Source organism: Pteronotus mesoamericanus, unplaced genomic scaffold, assembly GCF_021234165.1.
Source record: "Pteronotus mesoamericanus isolate MK-2021 breed Mesoamerican mustached bat unplaced genomic scaffold, CSHL_Meso_final scaffold_125, whole genome shotgun sequence".
Taxonomy (NCBI): domain Eukaryota; kingdom Metazoa; phylum Chordata; class Mammalia; order Chiroptera; family Mormoopidae; genus Pteronotus; species Pteronotus mesoamericanus.
This window is the reverse complement of record NW_026555304.1, coordinates 490,633-518,123: the sequence shown is the minus strand read 5'-3', so window position 1 is coordinate 518,123 and position 27,491 is coordinate 490,633. Positions and strand designations below refer to the sequence as shown.

Genomic DNA, 27,491 nt, shown 5'->3' with positions numbered 1-27,491 from the left:
TGTTTTAGTTTTTAAAGAAAGGGAAGAAAATGAAAAGATTGGATACAAGTGATTTATGTGAATTCCTCTGGGACAAGCCTCAGTTCTCGGACACCATCACTCAGGAATTTCTTTACTGCTGGCAGCTCCCGGAGCCTCTTTGTTGGCATGTGCCTCTGATTTGTTGGAATGTGAACTTGGGTTTCAGAAAGTGAGGTATTTCACAGCAGAAGCTTAGACCAGAAAGCTGCTGAATATGAGTGTGGTTGCAGTATGCCCCATTTTACACCAATTAAGCAGAATTCTAGGCTTCTGGTCCGTGGCCAGCACAGACCCCAGGGGACTCAGCTACAGCTCTGTGGTTCCCTATCTGCAGAGCCTTACAACAGTCCTTCCAGTGATTTGAATGTAGTAGATTTTGTGCACTAAATATGGGCTTTGTTTTGAAAAATTTAGTTAGTCTGGTACTTTTTTCCTAAATGCAGTCAGTCTTCTCTCAGCTACATTAAGAAAGGAGATGGTTATGACCCTCCATTCTCCCACTTCTGAGAAAGGAATAGTGATTTCAGTGTCACCAATTTGGGTTTACAGTTGTATATAGTTAAGTAATAGATCTATATATGTTAATTCACATAAAACTCTTGGAACAATCCTGGCACATAGTAAATACTGGGTAAATACTAGCTATCTTGATTTTTTCCCCACACGAGAATGTCTGTGAAGCAGTTTCATTTCATAGTTATAAAATTTGTTACTGAGACAAAATCCAGTCCCCTTCATCCTTTCCTTTTAAAGAATGCTCTTTTCTGGGTCAGTTTTTCTTTGAGCCTGGAAGTTGTGCAGGTTTTTGCCTTCACCACCTATGGCCTCAGGGCTGGGGTTGTGGCAGCTAATTTCGTAACTAAGAATAACTGCATCCAAAGGGCTGTTGAGACATTCAGTGCTCACCACCCCCTGTTACCAAGTGTCATCTGCTCCCAGAGGAAGGATGTGGAAGGTTAAATGACCTGCCCTAGGTCACCCAGATAAGTGACTTGAGTTAGATACTTTGCTGGCTACTAAGGGCAGTATCAGGGGTTGATCTTGATTTTATTTTCTGAAAGCAAGAACAACAGTATTCAGTGAATTGGGCCTGCAGTAAGTATAATCACTGTTGGAAAATGCTGAAGTCATTGCTGATCTATGTTTACAACTTAAATTTGTTCTTAATGTGGTGACAAAGCACTTTAAGAAATCACCCACATGCCTTTACCATCTCTTTCCGTATAAGTATCAATTTACACAAGAAAGATTTTTATTTTGGTATTTAGATCAGAATGCTAATAAGATGTTGACAAATTTATAAACAATCAAGGAAGTAGTTACCTTGAAAGTCTCCTGATACATGTTGTGCTGGAACTACTTTCAATTGTAATATAGGACACCTTCAGTGTGATAAGTTTTGTGGTATCTTTCAGGAAGTTTGGGAGAAAAAAATTTCCAAAGAGAGGGAAGGATCGCAGCTTCAGGTGGGTGAGAAGTTGGTGAAGTCCCAGGATAAAGGACAACAGTATGGGTCAGGAGTTGATGGCTTATTAGGAACGAGCCAGAAATCCAAGACCCCATGTAAGAAAGTTTAACTGCAATACTCAAGCTCTGGATTTCAAAATGAAATTATATTATAATAAAGTATCTTAAATGAGCCATCAGTTGTTAATACTATTGTTCTTGCCTTGAGTTGAATATTTATTAGTATCAGCTTGTGGAGATTGGCTCTGTTGCAGATTACATAGTCCAGGAAACATTTTGGGACAACGCTGGATGTCATGTACTCTAACTGGAGTCGAAACCGTTTTATTGTCATTTCTGAGAGATGACGTGTTCTTTCTTAATCTTTCCAAATGGAATATTTTCAAGATCATTGTCCATTTCTTAAAAGTATTATTAACATTATATGAAAACTACAAATGAACGTTGTCTTTCTTTTTCAGATGGTGTGTCTCTTCAAAATGAAGGCTCTGGAAGCTTTTGGGTTCTCTACAGAAACTACAAAAATTGAAGGAAAGAAAATATTTAAAAGAAAATTGTTTTGAAACTATGTTTACAACTAACTGATAACTGTTCACAGTTTTTAAAAATAAATCTCTTTAAGAAGATTATATTTATGGTAAGAGGAAACTGGACTAACAATGAGGCCAAAGACTTTTCCTGCCACGACTTACTCTGGAAACAGCCGGCAGCGACTGCAGGAGATCCGCGAGGGGCTGAAGCACCCCCCCAAGTCTTCCACTCAGGGGCCACCTGTGGGACCAAGTGACACTTCCCTGGATACCAAGGTCCTGGGGGGCAAGGATATTGCCCGGCAGCAGCAGCCAAGAGCTGCCCCGAAGTTTGGCCCCTACCAGAAAGCCCTGAGGGAGATTCGATACTCCTTGTTGCCCTTTGCCAATGAGTCAGGCTCCCCGGCAGCTGCAGAAGTGAACCGACAGATGCTGCAGGAGCTGGTGAACGCGGGCTGTGACCAGGTGGGTGAGCTCCGTGGGCCCACGTGGCCATCACAGGAAGGGGTTCCCATGGAGGTGCTTTGAGTGGGGTCACAACTCCGAGAATGGTCTCCAGGTTAGAAGCCTAGGGCCCTTTATGTAGATCATTGAACTGATTTCCATTTTCTCTCCGAAAGGGCCATTTTAGCTGCTTTTCCTATTCAGGCAAGATCCAGAAGTTTCTGGATGCTGCTGAATTGTGCCATGTGTATATCCTGGTCTGTCCTTGAGAAGGTCTCTCATGTGGAGCCTTTTCTGTGGGGTTTAGTTGGGCTTATTCTGAGCTGTCATGCAGAAAAAACTGGTTTCCCTTATTTTTGGTTTGTGCATTTTTACATAGTTAAACGGGAAGGTTGATTAGTACAAATTGGCAATTCCTTGACTATTTTCTTGTATTTAAAGAATAGTCGATACGCTGTTATGGGAGATGTATTATAACTATGTTACATCTAACTTCGCACATTAGGGAATCAGAAAGACTAGAAAAATCTTGGAAATGGTGGCAGCACAGGCTGATTTCTCAGTTGCTTAAGGATGAGGACACATTAATAGAAGTGGCACTAATCATGCATACCTATATAACTTTTAGCTGTACCTTTATGATCCTATAGCAATTCACAAAGCTGAATAAAATCCTAGTCAAGGGGCAGGGCCATATAAAATGGAACCAGTTCTCAGCTTGGCAGTACATGTTCTAAAATTGAAATGAAACAGAGAAGATTAGAATGGCCCCTGTGCAAGGATGACATGGAAATTTGTGAACGTTCCATATTTTTATTGGTAATTACAAAGTAGTCACGAGGGTGTAAAGTGAAGCACAAGGAATATAGTCATTAATAGTGTAATAACTATGTATGGTGCCAGGTGAGTATTGGAAATATTGGAGGAGGGATACTTTGTAAAGTATATGATTGTCTAACCACTATGCTGTACACCTGAAACCAATAGAAAATAATATTGAAAATAAACTGTAATTGAAAAACAAAAATAAAAAAAAGCACAAAGAAATAAAAATAAAATAAAGTGAGACCAGTGTAAAGCCAAGGTAAAAATGTAATTAGTAAAAATGTAACTAGTAAATATGTAGTTGCTTTTTAAAATGACTTCTGAAAGCCAGTCCTTTATTACCATCTGCCATCTTAAAAGTCACAGTTGCACGAAACTGGAAATAAGTTAGGTATTTTTGCTGCCTTGGAAAATTATGAATATTTTGTGGTCAAACCACATTAGGTCAGCTTCAGCACTTACAGTTTCCTAGAAATAACCTAATTTTGCACTTCTGGCATCACAGTCACAGGAGAAGGCTAACAGTACCCTGTTTTATGTCCCAAAGTCATCTCAACCCTACTGTTGTAGTTCATTACTGTAGAACTTACCTGGAGAATTGACATTTCTCAAATGATATGTTTATGGGACTAAATGATATTTCATAGGGCCTTTCTTGACACTTTGGGATATACTGGGACTAACGTGTGTGAGCATTTGTCATGTTGAGAGTTGTTTTTATCAAGCTCAGGATCATAAGTGATTTGCTGGGGAGTGTTCCAGCAGTGAAAGCTGACAGCAAAGGTATGACCTTTCTTACTGTGAACATGTGAAGTTAGATATGCTGCCAAGTACTGCCCCCTATAAGCACAGTTGGGTGGTTTGAAAGTAGGGAGTGGTCCTGGGGAAATGCTGGTTTAAGACCTGTAGCCCAACGGCAAAGCTGAAACTCTTCTCCTAGAAATCACTTATCAACAGAAGAAGTTATCAGAGCTCTTGTTTTTTGTGGCTGTGTTTCAGCTGTGACAAAAAGAATCAACTCAAGCAAATAATCCGAAATACAGGTGGGATCTTATTATGGTAAAATCCATCACCGATAATTATAGTGCAAGAAATAATGAAGCTGGTTCTGTTTCCAATACAGTAAAATACAAATACGATTAAATGGAGGGTCACAATACCAGTAAAATTCCCAATGAGCTTGGTGTGTAATGTTACTTTTATAAATTAAAACAACTCTGCCATCATGGTTACCCTCCAATTCAGACTTTTTTGGTTTGATAAAGTGCCTTTGCTTTCAGAGAATTTTAGTTGGAAAGTCACTTTGTGAACCCAGATAATGTGAGAGAAAAATACCAACAGCACCTTGAAAGCTGTATCTTAAATAAAGCAGGTTGTTCAAATTCCAATATAATAGGTACAGAGAATTCCTGTTATTGGAGCTTTTCCCCTTTGTCTTCTATTGTAGTACCTTTTAATTGAGGTTTCAGTTTTGATCTCTAGTAGTTTGGTTCAAAGAATCATTTTAAATCCTATATTCATCAGAATAGCAATAAACTCTGTGTTTTTCTGAGGTCTTACAGTTGGCTTAGTGGTAATACACATTTTCTTATGCAATATTCTGTCTGTTGCATGCACACACACACACATTTTCCATTTTATTTGGACTAAGACTTACTGAAAATATTTGAAGGTTTATAGATGAGTATTTTTTAAAAAACTTTTTGTTACAGTAAAATTATGTAAGAAGAGTACATTATTCCTAAGCATACAGCTCAGTGACTTTTACCCAGCAAATTATACCCATGGAACTAGCAGGTACAGGTATATTTTTAATTAAAATATTTTAAAATAGAAATTTCTAGAAAAGTAAAGGACTTTAAGTATTTTCTGTCTAATGATTTAATGTACATGTCAAATGATACAATATTCATAAATCTTCTGCATATAAATTCCTAAAGACATGAAAATTTCTATGGGAAAAAGCCAAGGTAAATAGAGTGATGTTCCTTAAGGAAGGAGCTATTATTTAAATATAAATGTAAGGAAATGGACAGATGTTTTGGTTATGAGTGTCATATTTTGTGTCATTGGATACTCATTACTGAAATAATAAGTTCCATTTAGCTTTTTTTATAACATTTAGTTTCACTTTTTCTGGTCATCTTTGTGGTCTCAAATGCCCAAATTACTAGGTTTTCCCTCTTTTTCTTTTTGACAGAGTTTTAAAAACCACTGGTTTGATTTTGCAGTGATATTAATATGTGTAACAGTTCTGCCTCTCAGAAGGACGTTACTTGTGTTCTCAGTGGCAGAGGGCTAACAGGCTCACTGCACTCAGAGTACAGGGTATGCAGGGAAGGTAGGGCTTGGGGAGCCAGCCACTGATTCAGTGGCTCCCAGACCCTTAGCCATGTGTGTGTGTGTCCCCTGGAGGAAGACAGGTGAGAGACTTCTTTCAGACATCTGCACAAGGAAATACTTTGAGCAGTTGCCATATGCTTTTTTTCTCTTTGGACAACCTGCGTCCTGACCTCCCTGAGTCTCCCTGAGCCTCCCTCGCTGATCTGTGTGAGGAGTGCCAGGTCTGGCAGCTTTGCAGACTCTTAGGGCCCTGGCCTAGCGGGCTATGTTCCTCTGGTCCTAAATTTCTGTATCAGTGTAATTATCCTAATTCTGATTTAATATTGTTGGTGTTTAAGTGATTTAAATCTTTAATGGATTGAGGTTAGAAAGAAATGTAAACACACAAATCAATTTATTATACCAAATTCAGCAGAAGAAAAAAGCCAATGGTCAGGATGTGCATTCAGAGGCAGGCTTCCTGAGAACAATGGTCACAGCAGAATAAGTCAGGGTGATCTGGTTAGTAGGAAAAAGGGATGAATTCTTTGCATTCTAAAGTGAAACAGTGCAGAAAGGCAAGCTTTTCATCCTATCCTACACAGTAATCCTCAAGCCCAGGATCTTTTGTCAAATGAGAGAGACCTGCAGAAGGGTGAGACCGGCTGGAGCCCTCAGATTCCTCCCCCTACCCCTCAGGATACACCTGGTGTTTGAGTAGCCCACAGGCCAAGCACTGGCCACAGGCCAAGCACTGGCCACACACAACCTCACTGAAACCATATAGCAGTGGTTTGACATGGACTCCAGTGGCCTTCCCAGCATTTCAGAGGAAATGACAGCATTAGGGATCACGCAGGTGGCTGGAGCTCTGCTCTGCCCACTGCCCTGCTGCACTGTTATGACCTGTGTTCCCAGCAGGTGCCAGTTAGATGTGTTTGTTACGCACACGTGAGGGGAGAGAGAGTAGTGCTCCCTTAGTGTAGCCCCTGCATACTGCTAGTCTCCTTACTGTGGATTACTGCAGCCATTGTCAGTGCTGTGTTTTCTGATGTGTGTCCTGTCCCATGGGGGTTATTCTCTAGGACTTCTTCCTCTCTGGCTCTGGTTGCCTGCAGCCTGCTAGCTGGTCCTCTCTGGGGAACCCCCCTTACTTTTCCCCTGTGCTCCATGGCCTGGCCTGCTCCCAGGCACTTTCTCAGTGGCTCCTTGTGGGGCACTTTTGACATCTTGTTTTGTTGGCTGGTAATGCTGCCTTCCACCTTCCTGTGTGTGGTTGTGGGCATCTGTTGTGTTTCAACGCATTTTCCTTTTACCACAGGGTCTTTCTGATTCTTCCAGCTGCATACAGGCTGCTGTTGTCCAAACAATCATTTATTTCTAACCCCCAGGGGGCTGGTGTGTTGGGCCTGTGTTGGCAGATTGCAGTGCCCAGCCCACTCCCTGTGTGCAGCTGCTCCTGGGGCCTGAGTGCCCATGGGATGTGCTCAGTCAGCGGTGAATAGAGAGCTTTGCAGAGATGAGCCCATAGACCAACAACCACAACAGCCCTAGCTCATTCGCCAGATGTTGACATGGACAGAAATATGACTTTGCATCATTTACTTTGTTTAGCTCTTAACAGTATGCACCATCAGGAAAGCTATAGAGATGCCAAGACAAAGGCTAACACTAAACCACCCTTCCTTTATCTGAGACAAGATCCTGCCTGAGGATTACTTCACCTTAATATAGGCATTTTACTAATAAAAAATATTAAATCATTCCTCTTGGGTGGGAATGACTTTTCAGTGTTACTGAATACTCAGTGCTGCCCTGAAATATTAATAAGAGGAGGGGAAAGAAGAAACACTTAAGTTTAGGAATGTCAGTGATGTCACAGGAAGTTGTATTACAATAGATTTGGGTGTAGCAGTTCCTTGCTTTTTCCCCCTTCTTCATTTTTTTACTTTCAAATAAAATTTGGCCCTGCCAAAAGATAAACTATACCATTTTAAAGTAGGATTTTTAAAAAAATGGCAGGTTGATTTTATTTATTTAAATGTCAAAATCCATTATAAAATATTAAAAAATTTAAATCCATTATAAAGTCTCAACAATTAAAACAATGTGACACCAGCACAGAAATAATCAAGTAGATCAATGAAATAAAATGAGCATTCTAAAACCAAATGTATATATCTAACTGTAATATATGATTAAATTGATATTTCAATCAATGGGGAAAATAAGGCTTATTCAACAAATAAGGTGCATGGACCACAATTGCTTGAAATAAAACAAACATGGAGCCCTATTTCACACATTATACAACAGATATTCAGGTAAGTTAAAAATCAATATGTAAAATCTAAGGAGTTTTCAGAGAAAATACACAATAATATTTTTCTTACCCTGAAGTAAAATATTCAAACCCAGAAGCTATAAAGTAAAATATTGACTACATTAAACATTTAAGACTATACACTAATATACATATAAAAAAAGGTAAAGGACAAGTAATAGAATAGGGAAGTATTTGCAACACATCTAAAAAAGGGTTAATAGTTTTTTGGGTTTTTTTATAGGGGAAAAAATTCTACAAACTTAATCAAAAAAATGGATTACCAAAAAGTCATGTAAAGCTTTTTTTAAAAAAAATAATAGAAATAGGCAAGAAATATAAAAAAAGGTTTAGTTTCAACAAATAATAAAGGAACAATTAAAACAACACGTTGTCACAATCCGATTAATAAGTATTAAAAATATTGGTAATATCAAGTATTGGTGACTGTGAAAGGAACTGGGTGTTCATACACTCTTTTTCTTCATCTTGTTAAAGCAGTTCCTTTAGCATATTTTGCAATGCTGGTTTGGTGGAAGTGTATTCTTTTAACCTTCTTTTCTCTGGGAAACTCCTTACTTCAACTTTATTTTAATTGAGAGCCTTGCTGGGTAGAGCAGTCTTGGTTGCAGGCATTTGCTTTCATGGCTTGGAATATTTCTTCCCATTCCCTTCTGGCTTGTGGTGTTTCTGTCGAGAAGTCAGCTGCTAGCGATACCCGAGCTCCCTTATATGTTACTACCTCCGTCTCCTTTGCTGCCTTCAGGATTCTCTGTTTGTCTTTGATATTTGCCATTTTAATGATGATGTGTCTTGGAGTGGGCCTCATAGGGTTCCTCTTGAATGGGACCCTCTGTGCTTCCTGGACTTGGGTGTCTTTTTCTCTCCTCCAATTAGGGAAGTTTTCCACCATGACTTTTCCAACAGGTTCTCTATCCCTTGCTCCTCTTCTTCTCCTTCTGTTATCCCTATTATATGGATATTATTACGTTTCAGGTTGTGTTGCATTTCCCTCAATGCCTCTTCATTTTTCTTGAGTCTTTTTTCATTTTCTTGCTCTTTCTGAGACTTTTTTTCTACCTTCTCCTCCAGCTCTCTGATTTGATCCTCGGCTTCAGCTAGGCTGCTTTTGATTCCTTTTACTGTGTACCTCAATTCAGAAATTGTATTCTTCATTTCTTCTTGTCTCTCATTGATAGTTTCTGTGTCCGTTTTCATGCTGATATAGTTACAAGTTCCTTGTAGTTTCCCTGTAGTTTTTTGTAATTCTCCCTGGGCTCACTGAGCTCATTGAGCTTCCTTAGAACCGTTGTTTTGAACTCAGTATCTGATAGTTGACTTGCCTCTATTTCATTTAGTTCTCTTTGTGGGGATTCCTCCTTTCCCTTTGACTGGGGGATGTTTTTTTGTCTTCCCATTATTTGTAAGACTCTTCTTTTTGCTTCTTCTTCTTAAACTGACCTGTCTTGATTTCCTGACTTTGTGGTGTGAACTTCTATGGTAGGGCACCTCTGTTTTTACTTTCTGGATCTGCCTCTGATGATGTCAGATGTTGTCCTTGTCTGACCTTAGGCATTCTGTTTGCCTAACAGATGTACTGTCTGTGGCTGTGCCCTTCAGCTGTTAATCAAGTCAGTCTAGACTCAGCAGGCCCTGCTTTGACAGCTCAGGGTGGGGTGGAGTCCCTCCTGGGTGCAGGGTTATTGGGTCTTCTCACGCTGCTGCCGCTCAGGGGAATGGTCTCTGCCTGAGCCAGATGGCTGCTGCTGTATGGAGGAGGAGTCAGCACTGGGATTCCACCAGCCACTCTTTCCATTCTCTCCCCAAAGCCTCCTTCTCCAGTCTCTTCTCAGGTGTCTCCAGACCACTCTGTGCCCCCTTTAGCCAGGGATCTACTATCTGTGGCTGCCACTCTGTGTTCAGCTGTCAGGCTTTAGCACCACTGGGCTAGCGCAGACTCCTTCTTGGGAGCAGGGCTTTGTGTCCTCTCACTTGGTTGCCGCTCAAGAATTTGTTACTAAGTAGTTGTGTATTTTGTTTAGCATCCATCTCTTCTTACAAACTTCAAAGCCCATGAGGCAGTGACTTTGTTCTGTTCACCATTCTGTAGGACCTAGAACTATGCAAATTCTCAAAAATGTCTCATGCATAAATGAAGGGACAAACATTTTGTAAACATGGTCTGCCTGAGCCAGATGGCTGCTGCATCTCCTCAGGCATCTCCAGCCCATTTTGCCCCCACCTTTGCCGGAGACCAGGGTAAGTGGCTGCAAATAAAAATTTATGTCTTGGCCCCTTAAAAGGCTCTTTGCATCTCTAGGCGCCTGTCTCTGGCATGGAGCAACCCTGCCGTTTTTTGCAGCTGGCAGTTATCCGTGTACTTTTTGGGCTCTGGTGCTGTGGGCTGGACATCCCCGCTTATGGTTTAGACCATGCTCTTCTCAGGGGAATCCAACTGGCTGTTTCAATACTCTGGTGCTGCCTCCCGTGGGCGCGCCCGCTTGCCTTCTCAAGTCTCCACCGCATCCCTTACCAGTTAGCTTGTGCTAATGCTGATTCTTCTGTCCAAGGTATAACTGAGAGGGACCTTATAACAGGTCCCTCTCTCGCTATTGTTCAGTTGTTTGTTCCAGGTGATTTCTCCACAATATTGTTGTAATTCCAGATTGGTCCTGGGAGGACGTCAGTGAGTCTTCCATTTGCTCCTCCATCATCTTGATTTTTCTCTAAAGTAGGATTTTAAAATTACTTTGGCAAAACACAACCAAATCATACCTTTTTGTCATGTACCTCTCCTAGGCATCTCCCTAGTTATTAAAGTAATTGTGTTATTGTATAAATTTGGAAAATATAGAAAAGAATAAAAAGAAAAAAATTGATTATAATTCCATTAGCTCTGATATGACCATTCTGGACATTGCCAAAAATTTTTTTTTAATGAAAGGAAATTAACAAAAGTGAGGAGGGATGGGCCTGTGGAGACAGGTGGAAAAGAGTTGATCACAAAGCAATATATACAGTATGATTCCAATTCTTCTGTTACATAATGTGCACGTGTATATTTCATTATCTGAGATACCGCCAAGCCCAGTCAGTTCTGGCACCTGTCCACCCCTCCTTCCATCCCACTGCCAAGCCTCCACCTTCGCTCACTGAGATGTCAGTGCCTCCTGGCTACTCCCCCTGCCCTTCTCTCCATCTGTTCCCTGCACAGAGCCCTCTAAGGGATCATCTTAGAATGGAAAAGATTGTGTCAATTCCCTTCTGGAAACCCTTCACACTGTACTTGGCTTGGAGTTCTTGGTGGGGCAAGCAGGGCCCACCCAATGGCCCCCATCACGCCACTTATCCTGAAGTTGGTGCTCCAGCCCATCCAGCTTTACTACCTTTTCCCAGACTTCCCTACACTGGCCCCTGCCTGGGTAATGCCCACTCCCCCTCAAAGGCTTGTCTTTATGTCAGGGACTCAGAAAGCCTTTCCAAATCCCTGAATGTAAAACAGATCCCTCCGTTTTGTTCTCTCTCATTGCATTGTAATTTCCCTTCATAGCACTCATCAGAATTTGTTACTAAGTAGTTGTGTAGTTTGTTTAGCATCCATCTCTTCTTACAAACTTCAAAGCCCATGAGGCAGTGACTTTGTTCTGTTCACCATTCTGTAGGACCTAGAACTATGCAAATTCTCAAAAATGTCTCATGCATAAATGAAGGGATAAACATTTTGTAATAAATACTTTGATTTTTAACATCTGCATTGTATTTCAATTTCAAGTAGATGTCTATAGTTTATTGTAAATAGACGGTGTTAAAAGGCAAACTGGGTTTGAGCAAACTGAGTTTGAGCAAAAATCAGTTTGGATTGGGCAGCACTAAACTGGAAGTGTTTAGAAGTGTTTTGCCCATGGCAGCTGGGGAGAGATGTTTTTAAAAATATATTTTATTGATTATGCTATTACAGTTGTCCCATTTTTGTTTCCTCCCCTTTATTGGCCCTGCATCTTCCCTACCTCCAACATTCTCCCTCACCCCCCTTAGTTCATGTCCATGGGTCGTACGTGTAAGTTCTTTGGCTTCTCCATTTCCTGTACTATTCTTAACCTCTTCCTGTCTATTTTGTACCTACCATTTATGCTTCTTGTTGCCTGTACCTTTTCCCCCATTTTCCCCTGTCCCCACTGATAACCCTCCATGTGATCTCCATTTCTGTGATTCTGTTCCTGTTCTAGTTGTTTGCTTAGTTTGTTTTTGTTTTTTGGTTCGGTTGTTGAAGTTATGAGTTTGCTGTCATTTCACTGTTCATAGTTTTGATCTTCTTTTTCGTAGATAAGTCCCTTTAACATTTCATATAATAAGGGCTTGGTGATGATGTACTCCTTTAACTTTACTTATCTAGGAAGCGCTTTATCTGTCCTCCATTCTAAATGATAGCTTTGCTGGATAGAGTAATCTAAGTTGCAGGTCCCTGCTTTTCATGACTTTGAATACTTCTTTCTAGCCCCTTCTTGCCTGTAAAGCTTCTTTTGAGAAATCAGCTGATAATCTTACAGGAACTCCTTTGTAGGTAACTCTCTCCTTTTCTCTTGCTGCTTTTTAGATTCTCTCCTTATCTTTCTTGGGTAATGTAAATATGATGTGCCTTGATGTTTCCTTCCTTGGCCCAACTTCTTTGGGACTCTCTGAGCTTCGTGGACTTGCATGTCTATTTCGTTCGCCAGATTGGGGAAGTTTTTACTTCATTATTTTTCCCAATAAGTTTTTAATTTCTTGCTCTTCTTTTCTCTTTCTGGTGCCCCATGATTCAAATGTTGGAACATTTAAAGTTGTCACAGAGGTTCCTAAGCCTCTCTTTATTTTTTTGAATTCTTGCTTCTTCATTCTGTTCCAGTTGAATGTTTATTTCTTCCTTCTTTTCCAAATCATTGATTTGAGTCTGCTTTCCTTCCCTTTACTGTTGGTTGCCTATATATTTTTCTTTATTTCACTTTCTATAGCCTTCATGTCTTCCTTTGTTTTGTGGCTGTACTCAATCATTTCTGTGAGCATCCTGATTACCAGTGTTTTGAACTCTGCATCTGATAAGTTGGCTATCTCCTCGTCGTTTAGTTCATTTTCTAGAGTTTTGATCTGTTCTTTCATTTGCGCCGTATTTCTTGGGGCGCACCTGTTACATTGTAAGGGGTGGAGCTGTAGTTATTCACCAGGGTGGGGCAACCTACTTTGCTTTGTTGTGGAGCTGTATGTGGGCCAAGGGTCCGTTAGGGAACAGTGCCATTTGCTCGGCTCTCTGCTAGCTTTCAATCACTTCTCCTGCAACCCACAAGTAAATTGTGCCCTTCTGGTGCTGATTTCTGTGTGGGTGGGTTTGTGTATGTTTTAGGACCCCATGGGCCCCTCCAACGAACTCTGCTGTGAGACTGGGAGTTTCTTGGAGAGAGACTTTTATAGGGAGGAGGCAGAAGCAAAGCAAGGAGAACATTTGATTGGCTCTAGTTTAGGGATTGCCTCAGTGAGGAAAGGTGAGTTGGCTGTTTGTGATCAGTTGTCCCTAGGTTTTGGTGTCATAACCTTGAGGCACTTAAAGGCTTAGGTTAGGGTTTGCTTACATGGGCTATTGAGACATTAGAACCACCTCTGTCTCGTGGCCTCACTGTTTAATTAACACTGATAATGAACATCCTTCTCCATAACCCTTTATGGGTATCACTGACTTTCTTAGAATAAATTTTAGACATGGAATTACTAGGGCAAATGATAAGAGTGTTTTTATAGTTTTTATTTGTATCACCAAGTTTCTTTTAAAGAAACTTTATTAACCTGGCCAATAGTGAATATTATTACTACTACTAAGAAAAAACCCAACAAAAACCAAGTTTTTGTCAATTTAATAGTTTGTTCTGTATTCTTTTTTTAAAGTTAAGATATAATTGACATACAACATTGTATTAGTGTCAGGTATAAAAACATAATGATTTGACATTTGTATATATTGTGAAATAATCACCATGGTAAGTTTGGTTGATATCCATCACCACACATAGTTACACGTTTTTTACTTGTGATGAGAACTTTTAATATCTTACTTAGCAACTTTCAAATATACAAGTATTATTAACTACAGTCAATATGATGTATATTACATCCCCATGTCTTACTCATTTTATAACTGAAAGTTTGTATCTTTAGACCCCCTGTATGTATTTCTCCCACCCCTCCTTACCCTGCTTCTAGCAATCAACAATTTGTTCTCTGTGTCTATGAGTTTAGGGTGTTTTTGTTTAAATTTTTTTTTGTTTTTTAATATCATACAGTATTTGTCTTTCTCTGTCTGACTTATTTCACTTAGCATAATGCTCTCAAGGTCCATCCATGTTGTCACAAGTGGTAAGATTTCACTCCTTTTTATGGCTGAATAATATTTCTGTGTGTGTGTGTGTGTGTGTGTGTGTGTGTGTGTATCACATCTTTTCTATCCATCATCTTGGGACACTTGGGTTACTTCTATATCTTGGTTACCATAAATAATGCTACAGTGAACATGGTGGAGCAGATACTTTTCTGAGTTAGTATTTTCATTTTTTTAAGATAAATACCCAGAAGTAGAGTTACTGGTTCACAAACTTATTTGTTTTTTAATTTTTGGAGGAACTTTTACACTGTTTTCCGTAGTGGCTACAGCAATTTACTTTCCCACCAACAACAGTGCATGAGGGTTCCCTTCTCTTTACATCTTCCCCAGCACTTGTTTATTGACTCTTTGATAATGTCCATTCTAACAGGTATGAGTCGGTATCTCATTCCTGTTGGCCATCTGTATATGTCTTCTTTGGTAAAATGTCTATTCAGATCCTCTGCCCATTTTTCAATTGGATTTTTTTTTTTTTTTTTTTTTTTTTTTTTTTTGGTTATTGAGTTTAAGTTCTTCATATTTTTGGGATATTAACCCCTTATCAGATGCATGATCTGCCAATATCTTCTCCTATTCAGTAGGTTGCCCTATCATTTTGATGATGGTTTTGTTTTGTTTTGTTTTGTTTTGTTTTGTTTTAAGAGAGAGAAAAACATCGATTTGTTGTTCCACCCATTCATGCACTCGTTGGTTGCGTCTTGTGTCTTGACTGGGGGATTGAACCTGCAACTTTGGTGTTTCAGAACCTCCAACCAGCTGAACTACCCAGCAGGGCTGTTCTGTATTCTTAATTGTGGCAATATCCATGTGAAAATAAAGAAAGTGGTAACAGTTCTTTAGTTTTAAGTAGGAGAAAAGTGTCATTGTGAGGGGGCCTCTTACTAAGTGTCTGAGATTGGCTTCATTTTCCTGTTAAAATGAGATGCAAAGTCTAGAACATTAGGACCAAAATACATCTTTTAAGGAATACATTTTTTCTCTCCTCCTTGGTACAAGTCCTGTATTGACCCAGAGATCTGCCATGCAGGTGAGAGTCAGGGAGCTGGCAAGCTATTAGCAAGGCCTGTCCCCCAGGGAGGGAGACACACCATGAGGACCCCAGGAGAAGCACCAGCTGGATATCCAGCTTGGTTTGCTGTAGGAAAGTGTTGTGTGTGCAGAGCAGAGCTTCCTGGCAAGTATTTAGGAATAACAGGCTATAGGTTTGTGGAAAAGTTGGTTCTTGCTGCCCTAGAAACCTGGATTCTGGCTTCCACTTCGGGCAACCTTCTCCCTTTATGCTAGCATGCAGCACAAATATCGGTGTTTTCTCTGTGTCATATGTGTAAATTTTGGGGGGATCACAAATGTTTACTTGCCACCTGTTATGTAATACCTACCTGGATATGGGAAGACCCATTTGGTGGGTTTTGCCTTCCTCATAGGTAAGGAATGGTCATTCTCATCTACTCTATAGCACTGTGCTTTTTTTTTTATCCTCACTGGAGGACATTTTTTAAAAATTGCTTTTAGAGAGAGGAAGGGAGAGGAGAGAGAGAAATATCGATGTGAGAGAGAGGCATCAATTGGTTACCTTCTGTACCTGGCCTGGGGATCAACCAGGCATCAAATCCACAACCTAGGCATGTGCCCCAACTGGGAATGGAACCCACAACTTTTTGTTTACAGAATGATGCTCCATCTAACTGAGCCACACTGGCCAGGGCATTTCTGTAGCATTGGGCTTTACTCTCTACCTGGGGCCACACAGGCAGGTGTTATAACAGTGCTGGAGAAGGACCTGGGAAATGTTGAAAAAACACTGTTGCCCAGGCCCCCACCCCAAAGATGGAATCCATTTGTGAGAAATGGGTCCCAGGTATGAGCCCTTCTTAATGGTCCTGGGTGGTGACTTATGTGCAGCCAGGGTAGACCTCGCTCTGTGTTGGGTAGATTGGGTCCTGGGAGCACGGCTCTAAGTTGTGAGTGTTGTTTGCATATGGCCTGTGTGGGGCTTCTTACACTGATTCTGTCATTGCCACTCCATTTTCGATGTCAAAAGAAGTGAAAACCCAATAAAGAAATTCAGTTTTTAAATTTTGTGTAACAATAATGTCTTCTAGAACTATTTTTAATAGGGTAATTATGAATTTCAACCTTAACAACTAAAAGCCACATGCATTATTATAGTCACTACCCAACTTCTCTTCATTTTGCTATTAAAATTTAATTACCAAAAGTTCATAGTTTTCAAGTTTGAAGCAAAATGCATTTACCATGTAATTTTTATGTTTGGTTTTACCCATATTGGATTTATATTTTATTTGGAAGGGAGTTGTTTTTCATAATTGTATCTTCCCAATTTGTAATTTTATATAATACTTATTTCTCAGTGTGACAATTTGAATTTTTGTAAGTATTCTTGATATCTTTTCTGTAGTTATGGGAAACTACTGGATATTTCTCTTCTCTTTGTATCACATTTCCATCCCCACATTGTTACCTTCAGCTGCACACTAGTCACCGGGTCACAGGTTAAAGCAGCCTTGGAAATGTGTAGTTGGGCATATGGCCACCCTAACAAAACTGAGCTCTGTAACTAAGGAAGAAAGGGAAGATGGATCTTGGTTAGGAGTATAACCAGGTGTTGCACTGACTGTGTCACCAGATTCTTCATTTTCTATGCACTTGGAACAATAATTACTTCTGTCTCATGGGTGGTACTGTTAGCGTGCCTGGTACCTGGTAGGCATACAAAGGATGGTGCTGTGTGTCATCCATCTGGAAAATTTGTGAGTGGCTGGCGAGCTGGGTTTGAGGTGCGTCATAGTGAGATTTGTCAACTCTCAGAAATCTCTGGGCCACAGGTCCTCTGCCTCCCAGTAACCACATGGAGGAGATTTACTCTAAACAAAGCAATGTGTGTGCCCTTGAGGTTTTGACATATTTGTCTGGTTATGATATTAGAAGAATTATTAATCATGTGGCAGAAATAAAGTTGTTTTATACAAAAATAAATGATTAACAGTGACAAAATTTCCCCAGCCAACAAGTAAACCTGCAGTGTAAATTGAACTTCATGTGGTTTACAGAAGCTTTTATTCAGCAGAGAGCCTTACAAAGCTTGTAGAGGCACAAGAATGTGGCTGAGCATACTAGAGCTGTCAACTTCCAGTGACTTTCAGGAAGCTTCAGGCTATTGCATGTGTCTCTGTCACCTCCCCTTTCTTCCTCCTTGCCTTCATTCAACTACTGTTTTGGCATTCCCACTATCTGTCTGGTATTTTTGGCTGGAAATGTTAGCCCAAGAGGTCCCAACCTATAGCTGAGGATCTATTAGTAAATGTTGTTGTTATTATTTTTTGCACCAAGAAAGTAAGGGTTTATTAATTAAGGAAATAGTGGCCAGTCTGGAGTCACAGGTAAGCTACTGCTAAAAGACCTGGCACCACTTGGCTTCCAGGAGATGGGTTATATAGGGGGGAAATCATTAATCTTAATAAATCTTGATAAGCTTGTTTCCAATCTGCCATATTTGTACCCCTTCCATCTGGGCCAAAGTTTCGGAGATTCCCCCAGAGAAAGGGGATTCAAGGTAGCAGAGTCTCCACCCTTCTTTCAGGATTTCCCTGTAGGTTCACAAGTCTCTCCTGCAGCATGAAGGTGTATGCCCCCTTGTCTCTCCCTTTCCTCTCTCTCTCTCAATCAGTAAAAGCTGAGAGTAGTTCCTAAGAAAGTTTGAGACTTCTACCTTAGACTTGTCTTTGACTGTGGTCTCTATTTCAGTCATTATGTTAATGAGTACCCTCCCCAATAACTGCTATTTTTTTCCCCCTTAGTAGCTTTCAAATGTGTCTTCTCAGTGCTAACACCCTGTACACTTAGGTTCTTCTAAGTAGTCTCCCTGATGAAGTATTTCTTCCAGTGAACTTTTCCTAAAATGAGACCATCAGTTACTCTCTTGGTAGCCACTGCTCTTCTCCTACCATCTGACCTCCACTTACTTACCAGACTTCATTGTTTCTCTTAAGGCTGGTCCAGCCTGCAGGTTCCAGCTGTGCCTACCTCTGTATATACCAGCTGCTGTCCAACTCTGTAATTTTCTTCTACACTGGCTTCACTCATGCCCTACCTGGAATGCACTCCCCCCAGCCTAGCCACATTCCACCCACTCAAAGCCCACTCTACTATGATTCATCCTGTGACCTTCTCTAGCTGTTCATTCCAGAGCAAGCTGAATTTTCCCTTTTCTTAATTCTTGTTTTTATCAGTACCATCCAGCCAACTGTGGTAGGTCTACACAGGGCCTTAGGTATTATCTGTCCCACCCAGCTCTTTCCACAGGTTAATTAATGAGAACCAGAAAGGTGATGTGGTCAGTTCAAGACTATACAGTAAGTGGGGGGCAGAGCTAAAGCTAGATGCAGCTCAGTCTGGTCCATGAGGCTTGAAAGAGAAATAACTGCTCCCCTATTTATAAAAATAAGATAGTTTTTAAAAACTTTTTCTTTTTTTAAATTGAATTTATTGAGGTAAAATTGGTTAATAAAATTAAATAGGTTTTAGGTACACAGTTCTACATCTGTATATTGTATTGTGTGTTTACCACCAGAGGTCAAGTCTCCTTCCATCGACATTTATCTCCCCTTAAACTTCTTCTACCTCCCCCCAACTCCCTTCCCTCTGGCAATCACCATACTGATGTCTGTATCTGTGAGTTTTTCTTTTGTTTTAGATTTTTATTTTTTTTTAATTTATAAATCATGTTTATTCTAGTATAGTTGTCTCAATTATTCCCTCTTTACCCGCCCTCCGCCCATCCCACACCTACCCCCTGCTCCCACAGTCAATTCCCACTCTGTTGTCCATGTCTATGGGTCATTCATACATGTTCTTTGTCTAGTTCCTTCCCCTTCTTTCCACCATTATCCTCTTTACCCATCCCCTCTGGTCACTTTCAGTCTGCTCCATGTTTCCATGCCTGTGGTTTATTTTGTTTGTTAGTTTATTTTGTTGAATAGAGTCCACTTATAGGTGAGATCATATGGTATTTGTCTTTCATCAGCTGGCTTATTTCACTTAGCTTAATATTCTCCAGTTCCATCCATGTTGTTGCAAAAGGTAGGAGTTACATCTCTCTCTTTCTTCCTTTCGTTCTTTCTTTCTTTATTAAATGCAGATTGATTTTATTTTGTAAATGTCAAAGTTAATTATAAAATATTTTTAAAAATTTAAAACCATTATAAAGTCCCAGCAATTAAACCAACATCACACCAGCATAGAAATAATCAGTTAGAGCAATGAAATATAATGAGCATTCTAGAGACAAATGTATATATCTGTCTAACAATATAATATATGATTAAGTTGATATTTCAAGTCAATGGGGAAAATAAGGCTTATTCAACAAATAAGGTGCATGGACCATTATTACTTGAAATAAAACAAATATAGAGCCCTATTTCACTGATTATACAAGAAATATTCAGGTGAGTTGAAAATCAATACGTCGAATCTAAAGAGTTTTAGGAGATAATACAAACTAATATTTTTCTTACCCTGAAGTAACATATTCAATCCTAGAAGCTATAAAGTAAAATATTGACAATATGACTATAATAAACATTTAAGACTATATAGTAATATACATATAAAAAAGTTAAAGAACAAGTAATAGAATGGCAAAGTATTTGCAGCACATCTGAAAAAGGGTTAATAGGGTTTTTGTTTGTTTGTTTTTTAGGGAAAAAAGGTCTACAAACATTTAATCAATAAATGGATAAAGAATACCAAAAAGTCATTTAAAGCTTTTTTAAAAAATGATAGACAGTCAAGAAATATACAAAAACAGGTTTAGTTTCAACAAATAGTAAAGGAACAATTAAAATAACATCATTGTCACAATCAGATTAATGAGTATTAAAAATATTGGCAATATCGAGTATTGGTGACTGTGAAAGGAAGTGGCTATACATAGACTCTTTTTCTTCATCTCGTTAAAGCAGTCCATTTAGCATATGTTGCAGTGCTAGTTTGGTGGAGGTGTATCCTTTTAGCTTTCTTTTGCCTGGGAAACTCCTTATTTTGCCTTCCATTTTAATTGAGAGCCTTGCTGGGTAGAGCAGTCTTGGTTGCAGGCATTTGCTTTTCATTCCTTGGAATATTTCTCGCCATTCCCTTCTGGCTTGCAGTGTTTCTGTTGAGAAGTCAGCTGCTAGCCATATCGGGGCTCCCTTATATGCTACTACCTCTTCCTTGCTGCCTTTAGGATTCTCTGTTTGTCTTTGATAGTTGCCATTTTAATGATGATGTGTCTTAGAATGTGCCCCATTAGATTACTCTTGAATGGGTCCCTCTGTGCTTCCTGGACTTGGGTGACTTTTTCTCTCCTCCAATTAGGGAAGTTTTCCATCATTACTTTTTCAAACAGGTTCTCTATCCCTTCCTCATCCTCTTCTCCTTCTGGTATCCCTATTATACGGATATTATTACGTTTCAGGTTGTCCTGCATTTCCCTCAATGCCTCTTCATTCTTCTTGAGTCTTTTTTCATTTTCTTGCTCTTTCTGGGACCTTTTCTCTACCTTGTCCTTCAGCTCACTGATTTGGTCCTCAGCTTCATCGAGCCTCCTTTTGATTCCTTCTGCTGTGTTCTTCAATTCAGAAATTGTATTCTTCATTTCCTCTTGTCTCTTCCATTGATAGTTTCTATGTACTTTTTCATGCTAATATAGTTTCCAGTAAGTTCCTCGTAGTTTCCCTGTAGTTTTTTGTAATTCTCCCTGGGCTCACTGAGCTCATTGAGCTTCCTTAGAACCGTTGTTTTGATCTCAGTATCTGATAGTTGACTTGCCTCTATTTCATTTAGTTCTCTTTCTGGGGATTCCTCTTTTTTTTTCGAGTGGGGCATATTTCTTAGTCTTCCCATTATTTGTGAGACTCTTCTTTTTTGCTTCTGATTCTTAAGTGGATCTGTCTTGATTTCCTGACTTTGTGGTGTGAACTTCTGTGGTAGGAGACCGCTGGTTTTACTTTCTGGACCTGTGTCTGATGATGTCAGATGTTGTCCCTGTCTGACCTTAGGCAGTCTGTTCGAGACTTCCAGTAATCTGCTGTTTGTGGCTGTCTCCTTCAGCTGTTAATGTATTCACTCTGCACTCAGCAGGTCGCTTTAAACAGCTCAGGGTGGGGCGGAGTCCCTCCTGGGGGTGGGGTTATTGGGTCCTGTCCCACTGCTGCCACACGGGGGAAGAGTCTGCATTGGGATCCCGCTGGCTGCTCTCTCTGTTCTCTCCCCAAAGCTTCCATCCCCAGTCTCTCCTCAAGTGTCTCCAGACCTCTCTGCACCCCATTTAGCCAGGGATCTGACATCTGTGGCTGCCACTCTGCACTCAGCAGGTGGCTTGAACAGCACAGGGTGGGGTGGAATCCTGCCTGGGCGCAGGGCTATTGGGTCCTTTGACGCTGGTGCCTTTCAGGGGGAGTGGTCTCTGCCTGAGCAAGGTGGCTGCTGCCACATAGGGGATGAGTCAGCACTGAGATCCTGCTGGCTACTCTCTCAGTTCTCTCCCCAAAGCCTCCTTCCCCAGTCTCTCCTCAGGCATCTCTAGCCCACTCTGCTCCTGCCGTTGCTGGAGACCACGGTTAGTGGCCACAAATAAAAATTTATGCGTTGGTGCTTTATACAGCTCTTTGAGTCTCCAACCACCTGTCTCTGGTAGAGAGCAACCCTGCCGCTTTTCACAGCTGGCTGTTGTCTGTGTACTGTTTGGGCTCTGGTGCTGTAGGCTGGAGATCCCCACTTTTGGTTTAGACCCACTCATCTCAGGGCGATCCAACTGGCCCTTCTGGTGCTGCTCCCCATGGGTGCCCCGCTTGCCTTCTCAAGTCTCTACCACACTCCTTACCAGGTACATTGCACTAAAGCTGATTCTTCTGTCTCCAAGGTTATAAAGCTCCTCTCTCACTGTTGTTCAGGTGTTTGTTCCTGGTGATTTCTCCACAATTTAGTTGTAATTCCAGGTTGGTCCTGCGAGGAGGTTAGTGTAACTTCCACTCACTCCTCCACCATCTTGATAAAGAGATCTTAGAAGCAGAGAGTTACCTACAAGAGAGCTCCTGTAAGACTGTCAGCTGATTTCCCACAAGAAACTTCGCAGGGTAGAAGGGACTGGCAATAAGTATTCAAAGTGATGAAAAGCAAGGACCTACAGCCAATGTTACTCTATACAGTAAAGCTGTCATTTAGAATGGAAGGACAGATAAAGTGCTTCCCAGGCAAGGTGAAACTAAAGGAATTCATCATCACCATGCCATTATTACATGAAATATTAAAGGGACTTATTTAAGAAAAAGAAGATCAAAACTAAAAATGCAACAAATTAACAACTATCAACAACTAAATCTACAAAAAAAACCTAAGTAAACAACTGGAACAGGAACAGAATCATAGATATTGAGGTCATTTGGAGGGTTATCAGCTGGGAGGGAGAAAGGGCAGAATGGGGGTGAAAAGGTGTAGGGATTAAGAAGAATAGTTGGTAGGCACAAAATAGACAGGGAGATGTTAAGAATAGCATAGGAAATGGAGAAGCCAAAGAACTTATGTATATGACCCAGGAACATGAACTAAGGGGGGAGCTAGTGAGAAAAGGGGGTACCGGGTGGAGTCAGGAAAAGGTGGAAAAATTGGTACAAATTGTAATAGCATAAGGCATAAAATATACTTAAGGAAAAAAACACAAAGTAATCCATAATTAGAATTCTTCCTACAAAGGAAAACGCAGGCTGAGATGTGTCACTGGTGTGTTCCATTACCCAACTAAGAAAGAAATAGTAGTCCTAGCTAATTTTTACAGAAAATAAAGGAATAATTTCCAGCTAATTTTATGAGATCAGTATTTACTCTGGTATCAAGAGTTGACAAAGCCACTGTGAGAAAACTATAGACCATTATTTCAATATCTTTTATAAATGCTCTATAACTAAAACATCTTAATCAAAATACAAGCAAATGGTATTTAGTAAAAAGATAATATATCAAGACCACATGGATTTCTCCCAGACATTAATATTGGTTTAACATTAATCAATATAATTTACCATGTCAGTGAATGAAGAATAAAGTCATATCAACAGATATAGAAAAATACATATGTTACAAAATACAACAACCATTCTTAACAAAAACTCACCCAACTAGGCAAAAAAAGGAACTTCCTCAGTTTACTAAAGGGCATCTGTGTAAAATCTACAGCTAACATCACATTTAGTGGTGACAAATTGATACCTCTAAGATGTAAATCATGAATGTCCCCTTTCATCTTTTGTGGAGACCCTGGCCAGTTGCATTAAGGAGAGGAAATGAAAGTACACAGATTGGGAAAGAAGTAAAACTGTCTTTATTTGTGTTTGACATGATCGTTTTTATAGAATATCCTAGGAAATCTATTAGAAAGCTACCAGAACTAGTAATTTCCTATTTAGCAATTTAGCGTGGTCACAGGATATAAGATGAATATTGTAAAAATCAATAGTGTTTCTGTATACTAGCAATGAATGCTTGGAAATTGAACTTTAACATGTGACTTCATTTATAGTAGCATTTAGAAATATGAACTACTTAGTGACAAATTTAACAAAATATGTACAAGACCCATATACTTAAAACTACAAAACATTACTAAGTGAATTAAAGAAGATCTAAATAAATGGAGAGATGTACCATGTTCATGGATTGAAAGACTTAATATTGTTAAGATGGCACTTCTCCCCAAACTTATGTATGGATTCAGTACAATCCAGTAAAGCCACAGCAGGCTCTTTAAAAAAAAAAAAATGAAATTGATAAGCTGATTCTAAATTCATATATTACTCCAAAGACCTAGAATAACAAAATTAATTTTAAAGAGAGTATAGGTGAAAAACTTAAATTACCTAATTTCAAGACTTATAGTAGACAAAACTTTAGGCTATAATTGAGTAGGCTCTAGAGCTACTCAGTATGCTGACAATAGTCAGGATTGTGTGGTATTGGCATAAGGATAGATACAAAGATTAGTGGTATAGAATACAGAGTCTAGCATAAGCCCACACTTATGTATTCAGTTGATCTTTCAGCAAGTATATGAAGGAAATTCAATTTGGAAAGTAAGGGTTTTTGTTTTTTTTAAACAAATGGTTCTGGGATAACTGGATATCCTCCTAATGGACAGCAGTTAACAGTTACTCTTACATCATCCCACTCACAATAATTAAATCAAAATGGATTACAGAGCTAAATACAAAACTATAAAAACTTTTAGAATAAAGCATAGGAGAAAATCTGTGTAATCTTGACAAAGGCAAAGATTTCTTAGATCCAACATAAAAAGCATGGACCATAAAAGTAAAGTTGATAAATTTGACTTCCAAAATTAAAAATGTTTGCTCTTCAGAAGCATCATTAAAACAACAAAAAGTCTACAGAATAAGAATAAATATTCTCAGAACTTGCATTGGACAGCAAACTTGTTTCTGGAATATATAAAGAGATCGATCCTTAATTCACTAGTACCAAAATGACAGACATCTAAAAGGGGGCAGAAGGTTTGATGAGATACTTCATAAAAGAGTATATAAGAATAGCTAAGCTCTCAGCCCTGTGGCTCTGTTGGTTGGGTGTCATCCTGCAAAACAAAAGGTTGTTTTGATTCCAGGTCAGGGCATTGCTAGGTTGCTGGTTTTATTCCTGGTCAGAACACGTAGGGGAGGTAGCTGATCAACCGATGTTTCTCTGTTACATCAATGTTTCTTCCCTTCTCTTTCTACCACGCTTTTCCTCTTTCTCTTAAAAAAAAAATTGGCTACAAGCATGATAAAATACATTACTAGTCATTAGGGAAATGCAAATTAAAACCATAATCAGATGCCACTACATACTCATTAGAAAGGACAAAATTTTAAAGCTTGATAATACCATGGTGGGTAAATAAGTATAGCCACTAAAATTGTCTTATATTTCTGGTAGAAATATAAGTTTCTTAAGTTAAACATATACCAACCATACATCTCAGTCATTCCTTTCATTTGTATTTATCAAAGAGGAAAGAAAACATAGTCCTCAAAAAGACTTGTGTGTTCACAGCTGATTTATATAATATTTTAGAAAATGTAAATTAATATAGAGTGAGAGAAAGGAGATCAGTTGTTGACAAGGGTGGAGGTGGGAGCAGGGAGCACTACAAAGGGCACTAAGGAAATTTCAGGAGTAATGAAAATACTTGTATCTTTGTTGTGATAGTGGTTGTACTGGTGTATCCATATGTCATGCTCCTTGAGCTCTCTGATTAAAATGAATGCAAATAGATAGTTTGTTTCTCTTTCCTCCTTCCTTCAGCCTAGAGGAGGTTGGGTCATCAGATGGAAGTGCCAGAGACTTACTGATCTCATGGGCAATGTTTTCTATGGCTTAGGGATGAGCAGGCCAGTTCTTGGAGAGGTTGGGAGGAAGGATAATCTCTTCCAAAATATCAGGCGAAATCAAAGCCGAAAGCAAACTACTTTAAGAAACCTAAGGACAGGGCCAGAGAGTGAAGGCTGATGGAAAACCACCCAGACCTTCAGGGCTGCATGGCCATCAGTCCATATGTCCATAGCTCTGTATTTTTCTAGCTTGGAACATTATGAGAGGATTCATGCGGGCACATTACTTCTTCCTCTGTATGGGAGATGGGAGACCCTGCCATCTATGAATCTTCTTTGGACCAATGTACCTTTAATACCATTCTGGATAATGACATGAACAACGTCAAGTCCTGAACCTGTCTGGGTCAATAATTTCAAGTCCAGAGCTAACGAAAACCAGAGTTTTATGGTATGATGCCTCATGTCATAGATAGAGATTAAACATCTTCACATTCTATATGGAAGGAGACACTGGAAGTAGAGTTACTGAACAAGATGTTTCCACTCATTGGTACCTTTCCTCTCAAGAAACCCTCCGTGGGTGTTCCTGCAGAAGTGTCCATGCCAGTCCCTCCACCGATGCTAACCAGAAACATGTCCATGAAGGTGCATAATTTATGCTCATTAAAGGTGTAAAACTTATTGGAAGTAGTAAATAATAGGTTAGACATAAAGGAAGATTGAGTAATTGATAATAAATTCAGACAGAATGTTATGTAGGAAGCCTTAGTCTGCTGGCCTCTGCGTATACATCAGTGGCTCAGGGAACACGGCCCATGTCTCTAGACCTGCACTGCTTAGTCTTGGCCTGAGTCACTGTGGACACGGAGCCCTGGAAATGGGGATTGGCTGAGTGGCTGAGTTGAGGTGCCAACTGGGTCTGTGAAACACACCTGACTTGGAAGACTCCATGCAAAAGAGAAAATGTTAAGCATCTCAGTATTTTTAATTTGGGCTATATGTTGAAGAGATAGATTAGGCTAATTGATACATAGTAGTATGAATTCTACTTTTATTTTTTTCCTTCTTTAATGTTACCACTAGAAAATTGGAAATGACTTTGTGGCTCATGTTATGTGTCTGTGGGACAGTGCTGTGCAGGTCAAAGGTAACAAGGTGAGAGAGCATCAGTGACTCCATTGCTTGCAGGAAAGTCCCCCCACCCTCACTCCCAGTTGTGTTTCTTTAGAGCAGCAGTTTTCAACCTTTTTATCCCATGGCACACATAAACTAATTACTAAAATTCTGCAGCACACCAAAAAATACATTTTTTGCCAATCTGACAAAAAAAAATAGGTGTCATTTTTATTCATTTATACCAGATGGTTATTGTTGTGTTGGCTATTGTCATTTTTTAATTTGACAACCTAAGGGAAAAGAGGCTAGTGCCTCCGACTAAATAGTCAGGTATCATGTTTTAAAAATCCTTCAGGCACACTAGTTGAAAATAGCTGCTTTGGAGTTTCCTGACCAGACTGCTGGCACTAAAACCATCCTCACTAAAACTTCAACCAACTTAGAAAGGGTAACTTTATAATTTTATTATTACTTATTATCACTATTTTAAATGGTAGTTTATACTCATTGTAGGAAACATAGGCACTGGAGGTGAAGAAAACAAGCAACTGAGAATCTTACCTTTGAAAGAAAACTGCTGGGAAGATTAAATTGTTAACATCAATATTTTGATGTGTACACTTTCAGTCTTTCTATATGTATATATTTTATAA

The 27,491-nt window shown here is 39.6% G+C and overlaps 1 protein-coding gene and 1 non-coding gene across 2 annotated transcripts in view; both read left to right on the top strand.

Annotated features, from left to right (window-relative positions):
- Positions 1-27,491, top strand: part of LATS2 (large tumor suppressor kinase 2) — a 76,873-nt gene that overhangs the window by 9,751 nt on the left and 39,631 nt on the right. The window contains exon 2 of the mRNA XM_054587982.1: positions 1,950-2,483. Coding sequence (XP_054443957.1) covers positions 2,148-2,483 — 336 coding nt within the window. The 5' untranslated portion in view covers positions 1,950-2,147. The remainder of the gene's footprint in view (positions 1-1,949; positions 2,484-27,491) is intronic.
- Positions 3,172-3,277, top strand: LOC129082386 (U6 spliceosomal RNA). Its single transcript, XR_008530406.1, has one exon. It is a non-coding gene; the product is annotated as a U6 spliceosomal RNA (small nuclear RNA).